This window comes from Chiloscyllium punctatum, chromosome 36, assembly GCF_047496795.1.
Source record: "Chiloscyllium punctatum isolate Juve2018m chromosome 36, sChiPun1.3, whole genome shotgun sequence".
Lineage (NCBI taxonomy): Eukaryota > Metazoa > Chordata > Chondrichthyes > Orectolobiformes > Hemiscylliidae > Chiloscyllium > Chiloscyllium punctatum.
Window position 1 is genome coordinate 57040263 of NC_092774.1, and position 10290 is coordinate 57050552.

The following is a 10290-nucleotide window of genomic DNA, read 5'->3' on the forward strand; positions in this document are numbered from 1 at the left end:
GCCCCAGATTGAAATCCTTGGGCTCCAGCCAATGGGGTAAATGGCGAGGTCTTCAGCCAATTGCCCTTGTCTTGCCTCATTATCTTCCAGGCTTTCACCGTATTTAAAATGATTGGACTCTTACACTGCTCGGTCACGGATTTCATCTTATCCATGAATAATAGTTTAACTCGGGGACTGCAAAGCTTCAATGTCAAGCCAAATCGACCCTGAATCCCCCCGTGCCCAGTCACCCACATTTGCTAACAAAGCACTTATTTGATATCTCCAAGTCTAGAAGGTCCACTACCACCACCAACCCCCCCCCCTTTTTTTATCCTCTCCAGTAATTGTACATCGTTAGATTTATACAGTTGGTGGAAGGCAGGGGTAATAAAAATTCCCAAATACAAAAAACCCTTTTGACGACCGTCTAAACAGGAACTTCATTCCATCCTTCAGATCAGGCACCTCCACTAATCCCCCCACCGGCATGGCTTCCGATTTTGTAAAGTTGATCCCGCAGCCCGAAAAACTCCAGATACATTAATTGTTTGAATCAATCGAGGAACGGACTCCTCCGGATTGGCCAAGGAGAAGTGGATGTCATCAGCTTATAGGGTGATCTTATTCCCGCCCATTCACACCCCTGGCCCCACTATTTCAGGATCCCTCCTGACAGCCCCAGCTAATGGCTCAATTGCCAAGGTAAGTAGCAACGGTGAAAGAGGACACCCCTGTCGACTACCTTTCCCAGTATTAAAGTTATCTGACTTAGTGCAGTTTGTGATGATGGTTGCCTTAGGATCATTATGCAACTCCACCACCCATCGACCAAAGGATCCCCCCAAACCAAAATGCTGTAGGATCCCAAATAGGTACGGCCATTCTATCTGGTCAAACGCCTTTTCTGCGTCTAGGGAGACACTGAACCCAGGATCAATCTTTGCTGGCAGACCTGCACTATGGTCAGTACCCTCCTGATATTGTTGGAGGAGCTACAGCCCTTGACAAAACCCGTCTATTCATCTTTCATAATTTAGCGCAACACATTTTTCAATCTCAGGGCCAGCATCTTGGAAACAATTTTAAAATTTACATTCAACAGTTAAGTGGGTCTGTGTGAAGCACATTCTTCGGGCTCTTTCCCCTCCTTTAAAATGAGGGAGATATTAGCCTCCCTAAGAGAGTGCGGAAGACAATCCTGTGTATATGAATAGCAATACATCCCCAGAGGCGGCTCCACGAACACATTTATGAATTCCTTAAAGAATTCACTTGGGAATCTATCTGACCCCAGTTGGATGCTTTATTGCTTCCTGCACCTCCTGTATCGTCATAGGCCCATTCAACAGGGAAACCTGTTCTGCCTTTATACTGGGGAGGTGCAGGTTCTCAAAAAAGGACTGCATCCTCGCTGCACCGTGTTCGTCTCCCTCTGACCGATATAACTGTGCAAAGTATTCCATAAATCTAACATTGATCTTCTTCAACTCACTGTGCCAGCCTTCTCTCTAACAGACATAAAAGATTGGGAAGCATTTTTCTTTCTAGCCAGATATCGACTTGGCTTATCTCCAGATTCAAACAATCTTTGTTCAGCAAAGGAGACCCTTTTTTCGCCACCTGTGTGTGCAATGAGTCGAGAGCAGTCCGGAGAGCTGTAGCTTGACCAGAGAAGGCCTATTATAATATGCTTCCTCAGCTGTCTGCAGCCGGGTCTCCAGCATCTGATTTTGCTCCTCCCTCTGTCTCCTTCCATTTGTTGAATACGAAATAATCAGGCCTCATAAATATGCCTTAGTGGCCTCCCACAGTATTGCTGGATTATTGGCCGTACCTGGGTTGATATCCCAGAAGGCCTTGAACTCTCTTCTGCTGTACTCAACGGATTTGCTACGCCTTAACAGGAATGGGTCCATGTACCAGTGCTGTGCATCCATTCCACCACCCTTGACTTTACCATCTAAATACACTGGCACATGGTCCGAGACACCTATATTGCCAATTTCACAAGCCAATGTTCTGTTCAAGCAATCCAATGGCATTAAAAAGTGTCAGTTCCCATGTGGCACTTGTGTGGGTTGGAAGAGAAAGTAAAGTCTCTTCCATTAGGGTGGAGATGCCTCCACATATCCACTAATCCCAACTCCTCGCACATGCCCACCAACTGCTAAGGTTGTGTAGGTGTATCTGCCTGGTCCCTTGGCACCCTGTCTACCTCTGGATCTATTAGGCGATTAAAATCTTCTCCAATGACCATGCGACGCACCCCTAGACCTACTAATTTAGCAACTGCATCAATTAGAAATTTAAGAGGGTGCACCGGGGGACGATATACATTCAGGACGCCATACTCTTCTCCATGTATTAGAGCTGTAAGAATGATGGACCATCCATGTTCATCCTTAATTTGCTCAATTACCTGGACAGGGAGGTTCATTCTTACCAGTATAGCCACTCCTCTACACTTGGAGCTAAAGGAGGAGAAGAATACCCTATCATAACCCCCCCCCCCCCCGCCCCCGCTACAGTTTCAGATGTTCCTTATCATTTAAATGTGTCTCTTGCAGCAGGGCGATGTCCACCCTTTCCTTTCTAAGGCTTAACAGCATCTTCTTAATGGGGGAATGGCTCCCTTTTACATTCCAGGTGCACCACCTGAACGAATCAGTAGCCATGGTCATCCAGGGCAGCCTGTGGTCACCCAAGAGGAGGAAGCTTATCTGAGGTGTGGTGAGCGACAAAGACATTAACTCTATAAAGTCTAAAAACTACTCCTATTAAAAACTACTATAAATAAAAATCTAACCACCACATATCACTTAAGCGAACACTCAAATAACCCCAATTATGTAGAGAACTCCCCCCCCCCGCCCCACCCCACCCTTGCCACCATCCCGGCTCCTTCCCGCTGAGGCTGTGCCCCAAGCGCCAGGCAATTCACAGATTGAAAAAAGCATGTTATTTACATTCTGAGAGTTAACAATGGATGCCCATCTCCCCACACCCCTTCTCCATACATCTTAACCATAGATATAGCCACCCCAATCCAAAAACAAAAGGACAGCAGTGAAAAAAGGCCTCAGACAATACCTAACCGACCGTTTTACTAAATAATTCCAGTTTTACATGAAGGCAGTACATATAAAGCCGATAACCACAATAAAAAGGGGCAAAAAGTAGCATTGTCTGTCATGATGTCCCGCCTTCACCCCGACCTGAGTCCTTTAATTCAGAGAATTCACAAAGCCCTTTGCCTTTTCTGTTGAATCAAAATTATATACCGTCCCTTCATGAGAGAAATGCAACACGGCCAGGTACCTCAAGTAATATTGAATGTTCAGATCGCTTAATTTTCTCCTAACTTTATCAAATGCTCTTCTGTTCTTAATCCAGGCTCCCGAGAAGTCCTGAAAACACATTATTCTTGAGCCTTTGTGCATTAAGGCCTCTGGATCTCTTACCAGTCTTCTTGCTGTTTCAATCACTAACTGTTTTTCTTTATAATGCAGGCATTGCACGAGGACCGTGCGGGGGCGCGGGTCCAGCCCTGACCGCATTTCGATCAAGTGGGCCCGCCCCACACTCAACAGACCCGACTCCGACTCAAGCCCCAGGAATCCAACAAGGTCTTCACCTTCCTTGCATTCCGGAAGACCCACGAGCTGTAAGATTTTTCTTCTACTTTTGTTTACCAGGTCGTCGTCCACTTGCTCCTGAAGGACCCGAACCTGGTCTTCCAGCGTTTGGATCCTTCCTCCTGAGACCTCTGCCACGGTCTCCGATGCCACGGTCCTCTCCTCCGCTGCCTATTCTCTTCGGTCCAACATTTGAATTTTCTGTTTATGCTTTTCCAGCGTGGTAGATACTGGTTCCACTGCTGCTTCAATCTTATCTCAGAGTTTGCCATCTCCGAGAGTAACTGCTGCTGCCCCATTAAATCCAAAGGGACTGCCCTGGGAGTTTGAGCATTGGCTCCAGGCACCCCCGATGCAGTAGGGGAATGCCCTGCCTGCTGCACCTCTGTCGGCTCCTTTCCTTCATTTGCTTTCATTCTGATCCTAACGCTGTCAAACCACAATTATAGCAGCTCCAGGTGTTCAGTAAATTTTTATTAGCAATTTTTTTACTCTTACAGATGGTTAATGAGGTGGGGGGGAGGGCGTAAAGGTCCACCTTGCCGGGGGTATGGCACAGAGCCCCGCACAGCAGACCACTCAAACCACCGCCATCTTGGATTTCCAAGAAAATGGTTTTAAGACCAGTACAGAACAGCTACAGGGTCATACAGCACAGAAATAGACCCTTCAGTCCAACTAGTCTATGCTGACTATGTTTTCAAACCCAACTAGTCCCATTTGCCAGTGATTGGCCCATATCCCTCTGAACTGTTCCTATTCATGTGCTTTTCCAAATGTCTATTAAACATTGTAACTGTACCTGCATCCACCATTTCCTCTGGACACCCATCCACACAAACCACTCTCTGTGTGAAAGAAATAGAGCTCTTCATGTCTTTTTTAAAATCTTTCTCCTCTCACCTTCAAAATTTGCTCCCTAATCTTGAAAGCCCCACCCTAGGGAAAGGACACCTGCCGTTCACCTCATCTGTACCCCTCATGATTTTATAATCCTCTCTAACATCACCTCTGCTCCAGTGAAAGAAATCCCAGTCTATCCACCTGGCTGTAGGTATATTCTGTTATGATCTGTTCAATGCTTGTGCAGGCTCAAAAGACCAAATGGCCAACTCCTGCTCCCAATTCTCTCACTCTGTGTGCAGGACAGCATTGGGAGATTGGGAAAGGGGAGAGGTAGATATCTTGTATGTTTTTATTTTTAAAATGCACTTGATTCCCACAAATAAATGCAACAGGTACAAGTACAGCACATGCAGTATTCCTCATTGCAACTTCAAGGTTTTGTGTCCTCTTCTTCCATATTGGCTCCAGCACATTCGGCTTCCTTCCCGTCCCCCCCTCCCCACCCTCCCCACCCCCCCCCCACCCCCCATCCCCGCCCTGAGCCGTTGATGCTTCCATTGTTTATAAAATCAAGAGAGGCATGGATAGGGTAAATAGACAAGGTCACTTCTCTGGAAATCCAGAACTAGAGAATAATAGGTTTGAAGGGGAGGGGGGTGGGGGAGATTTAAAAGGGACCTAAGGGGCAATTCATGCAGAAGATGGTGCATGTAAGGAAAGAGCTGCCAGAGGAAGTAGTGGATGCTGGCATAATCCTAACATATTTAAAGGCATCTGGATGTGTATATGAATAGGAAGGTTTTAGAAGGATATGGGCCAAATGCTGGCAAATGAGACTAGATTCGGTGAGGATATCTGGTCAGCATAGACCAGTTGGACCAAAGGGCCTTTGTCTGTGCTGTATATCCAGATGACTCTGGTTTGCAACTTCAGTCTGTTCAGTTTCTCTCTAGTATCATTGCCTTGATGTCTCATTCCAAAACTCCCCCACCCCCGTGGGGGCACGTTAACCATTTTGTGTTTGGTTGTTTGTCAAGAAGCTGAATTGCAGGTTCATCCTGAATGTACACACTATATTTTTGCTTCCTAAAATCAGACCTGCTCACTCTCAATAGTATCCCAATGTCGTGGAAGATATTAATTTTCAGGTGGAGGTGTCCAAAATTCAGAGAGATGTCAGTTGTGACTGTTTTGCTCTTCTGTCACAGTCAGATCCTGAATAAAGCACTTTCAGGAGAATTAGAATGGAGTGAGAACAGAGGGAGGGAGAGAGAGAGAGAGAGTGGGATGGTGCTTTCAGTTTTGTGGAATAACAAAAGAAAAGAATGTTCTGCAGAAAGTAGAATTGCTAGTTCTGAATTTGTACCCTGGACTGACAGTGATGACTTTTGTAATCTCTTTTCAGAGTATTTGATCTGAAGATGAAGTTTCAAAAGCACACATTTCAGGCTTATGCCTGAACCATTGACTCTCCTGCTCTTCGTATGCTGCCTGACCCATAGTTTTTGACTCAGATTCTCCAGCATTTATGAGCCACTCAATCCATCGGGACTGCAACAATTTTCAACTATGATCCATTGGTTCCTGTTTCAGTACGTTTTCAGCATCAGTGGGACTGGAAGAGAGACCCTACTGTTGCAGCAACGCACTGAGTGTGGAGCCTGAATCAGTTATCTGGCTGGATAGAGGAATTCAAGGCAGGGAGGGGACATACACACGTTTGTGTACAACTGTAGCTTCGGCCATGGAGAAACCATGGAAGTGTGGCGACTGCGGGAAAGGCTTCCGTGTCCCATCTGCCCTGGAGACACATCGGCGCAGTCACACCAGGGAGAAGCCATTCTCCTGTCCTGAATGCGGGAAGGCCTTCAGTGATTCCTCTGCCCTGCTGAGGCACCAACAGGTGCACACAGGGGAGAGGCCCTTCAGCTGCCCTGAGTGCAGGAAGAGCTTCAGCGATTCCTCCGCCCGGCTGAGGCACTTGCGGGTGCACACAGGGGAGAGGCCCTTCAGCTGCCTCAAGTGTGAGAAGGCCTTCAATGATTCCTCTGCCCTGATGCGGCACCAGCGGGTGCACACAGGGGAGAGGCCCTTCAGCTGCCTCAAGTGTGAGAAGGCCTTCAATGATTCCTCTGCCCTGATGCGGCACCAGCGGATGCACACAGGGGAGAGGCCCTTCAGCTGCCCAGATTGTGGGAAGGTGTTCACTCGCTCCTCCCACCTCGTGATTCACCGGCGGGTCCACACCGGTGAGAAGCCCTTCCCCTGCCCCAAATGTGGAAAGGCCTTCAGCGATTCCTCTGACCTGCTGGCCCACCGGCAGGTCCACACCGGTGAGAGGCCATTCACCTGCTCTGTCTGCGGGAAGTGCTTTACACGCTCTTCCGACCTGCTGAAGCACCGGCGGGTCCACACTGGGGAAAGGCCCTTCAGCTGCTCTGAGTGCGGGAAGGGCTTTACCCAGGCCTCCCACCTGCTGAAGCACCGGCGGGTCCACACTGGGGAGTGGCCGTTCACCTGCCTCGAGTGCGGGAAGGGCTTTGCTGTCTCCTCCACTCTACTGACGCACCAGCGGGTCCACACTGGGGAGAGGCCGTTTGCCTGCCCCGAATGTGGGCAGAAGTTCACAATGTCCTGCAGCTTGAACAAGCACCAGCGGAGGCACCAATGCTCCCAACAATCCGATTCTGCCGGTAACACTGCTGAGGGTCATCCCCAGGACTGAACCTCCTGCCCTTTCTGATAGTGGGTGCAGTGGGAGAATTGATAGGCTTTTTTGTTTTCTACTTGGGGTGGGGGCTTGGGGGTGGTGGTGGCTCATTGGTTAGCGCTGCTGCCTCATAACACCAGGGACGCAGATTTCATCCTCAGGGTGATGTCTGTTTGGAGTTTGCACTATCCCCCACCACCCCGTGTCTGTGTGCGTTTCCTCCGCGTGCTCCAGTGTCTTTCCAAAGTCCAAACATGCGCATATTTGGGCGAATTGGCCAATCTAAATAGTCCCATTGTGTGTAGGTGTGGTGCATTAGTTAGGGGTAAGTGCAGAGTGATAGGGTAGAAGAATGTGTCTGGGTGAGTTACTCTTCAAAGGGTCGCTCTGAGCTTGTTGGGCAGAAGGGCCCGTTTCCACATTGCAGGGATTCTATGATTCTGTGAACATTGCTTCCAGTGGGCGCTGCTGCTCATTGATCCCAGGACCCGCACAATCCTAAGATCACAAGACCATTGGAGCAGAAGTTAGGATATTTTGACCCATCGAATCTGGTCCACCATTTGTTAGAGACAAAATAAAAAACTGCAGATGCTGGAATCTAAAATAGACAAACAGGAGGCTGGGCACAACAAGGCAGGCAGCACCAGGAGGTGGAGAAGTCAGCATTTCAGGTATTATCCCTCAGGACTGAAGAAGGGTTCTACCCGAAACGTTGACATCTCCATCAGAAATGATTTATCAGGATGTTGTTAGAACTAGAGGGCATAGGTTTAGAGTGAGAGGGGAAAGATTCAAAAGAGACCGAAAGGGAATGCTTTTCATGCAGAGTGTGGTGCGTGTATGGAATAAGCTGCCAGAGGAAGTGGAGGGGGCAGGTAGAATTACAGAAGTTAAAAGACATTTGGTTGGGGGCATGAATAGAAAGGGTTAGAGGGATTTGGGCCAAGTGCTGGCAAATGGGACTAGATTAATTTAGAATATCTGGTCAGCATGGACGAGTTGGACTGAAGGATCTGTTTTCGCGCTGTACCTCTCTATGACTACCGGTCCTGATGTAAGTTTAGAATGGAGTAACTGAATAATTCAATCTTGTTGAATTCACCTCCGGGAAGGTTTCAAATGAACCCCTCCAAGTGATATGATTTAACTACGCCGAGTTGGATAAAGTATCCCATCAAGTTCAACATGAATGCGCAGTTGAAAAAGTCAGAACTCACCCAACCCCAGGTTACAGTCCAACAGGTTTATTTGAAATCCCAAGCTTTGGGAGCATTGCTCCTTCATCAGTGCTGCTCCTTCATCACTTCACCTGATGAAGGAACAGTGCTTCGAAAGCTCATAAGTTCAAATCAATCTATTGGGTTTGTCACCTAGTGTTGTGTGACTTCTGACCTGTCCACCCCCAGTACCTCCACTTCAGAGTTGACGAATGAGATCAGATTTTATTCAGCATGATTTAGTGAGATATTCATCTGGATGTCCTTATGACTGAAACATCGATCCTCCTGCTCCTCGGATGCTGCCTGACCTGCTGTGCTTTCCAGCATCACACTCTCAACTCTGATCTCCAGCATTTTCAGTCCTCACTTTTTCCTGGTTCATATGGAAACTCAACACTGTCAGAGTGACAGAAACACCAGTCATCGAGTACTATAGCACAGAGACAGGCCCTTCAGCCCAAACCGGTCCATGCTGATCAAAATGTTTGTCAACACTAACCCCATTTCCCTGCACTTGGCCCATATCCTTCTAAAGCTTTCCTATCCATGTATTTGTTGAAACGCCTTTTCAATGTTGTTAATGTACCTGCTTCAACCACTTCCACTGGCAGCTAGTTCCCCAGGCAAACTACACTCTGTAAATATTTTGCCCCACACCTTTTCTTCCGTCTTTCTCCTCTCACCATAAAAACGCATCCTTGCTCTTGAAATCCTCCCCCTAAGGAAGACATAGCTACCAGTAAGCCAACTCTACCCCTCATGGTTTGAAAATATTGCCTCTCAACCTCCTCTGCTCCAGTGGAAAAACATCCCAGCCTAAATTCTGATTAGATAATAATGGCAGTGATGATTTTGGCTGTGTGTGTGTGTCAGGGATCTGTCATTTCTAAGGCAATGTTGTGCCTCTTAAGTTCACCTGATCTTAAAACGAATGGCACCCCATTCATTTAAAATGTCCATGTTTTCTGTGCAAAGTCGGTCCTGGTCAGGAAAGAGGCAGTGGTGTCTTATATTCCTGTAGACTTCTTGCGACAGGGTTCATCTGCTCTGTTTTGAGATGTATGAGTAAATCTTCAGAACAAAAAAATTAATGCAGCCTTTATTCATGTCTCATTATTAAAAACACTTTCTCCATTTCCAGATGTGATTGAAAAGCTTCTCCCAATGAATCCTTGACTGATAACAGTATTTGTCAGGATTTTCAAAGTCACTGCAGCTCTGTCACAGCAGAGGGGAAGGCTCTTTCAGACACAACGCGTCGTGCAGAAAATTCTCCCACATTAGTCGAGCAAAGTTGACGTCTTTTTAAGACATTGTGAAACTTGAAAGGGTTCAGAAAAGGTTTGGAAGGATGTTGCCAGGGCTGCAAGGTTTGAGCTACAGGGAGAGGCTGAATACGCCGGTACTATTTTCCCTGAAGCTTCAGAGTCAGCCAGAACCATCTGTTGAATCAGGAAACATCTCTTCCTGCAGTAGCTTCAGACAGACTGCTTGCTAAAACCCAAACCAGGGGAAAAGAATGGGACAACTGCCCTTTCATTGTAGAAGTGTTTTAGAAAATAAAATGTCAAACCCTTTTCCCTGATTGTTGACTTAGCCAGTATCTGTTAACCATTAGTGAAATCCTTAATTCTAGACGAATGAGAAGCTCTGCCTTTTACAACCCCTCCTGAAAATAAACCAAGAACAACATAATCTTCTTAAAGGAGCAGCATCATCACAACAGAAAGCACCTGAACTGAAACATTTGTAACAAAAGGCTGTACAGTTAGCAGGACAAGAAAACAGGTTTTCAATTTCACCAATCAATTTAAATCAGCCCCATTGGCTACCAAAAACTTATTAAATTTAAATCCTAAAGTTTTGACAACAGGACCAATCCTGTCATAAA

The 10290-nt window shown here is 46.9% G+C and overlaps 1 protein-coding gene and 1 long non-coding RNA gene across 2 annotated transcripts; both read left to right on the top strand.

Moving 5' to 3' along the window:
• Positions 1-3530: 3530 nt before the first annotated feature.
• LOC140460527 (uncharacterized) lies at positions 3531-9984 on the top strand. Its single transcript, XR_011954158.1, has 2 exons — positions 3531-3649; positions 9541-9984. It is a non-coding gene; the product is annotated as an uncharacterized lncRNA (long non-coding RNA).
• On the top strand, positions 6053-7232 carry LOC140460510 (uncharacterized). Its single transcript, XM_072555086.1, has one exon. The coding sequence runs from the start codon at positions 6211-6213 to the stop codon at positions 7189-7191; it is 981 nt and encodes a 326-aa protein (XP_072411187.1). The 5' UTR covers positions 6053-6210; the 3' UTR covers positions 7192-7232.
• Positions 9985-10290: the final 306 nt, after the last annotated feature.

Excerpts from the sequence above, each read along its gene's own strand:
- LOC140460510 (XM_072555086.1), top strand. The coding sequence starts at position 6,211 with ATGGAGAAACCATGGAAGTGTGGCGACTGCGGGAAAGGCTTCCGTGTC.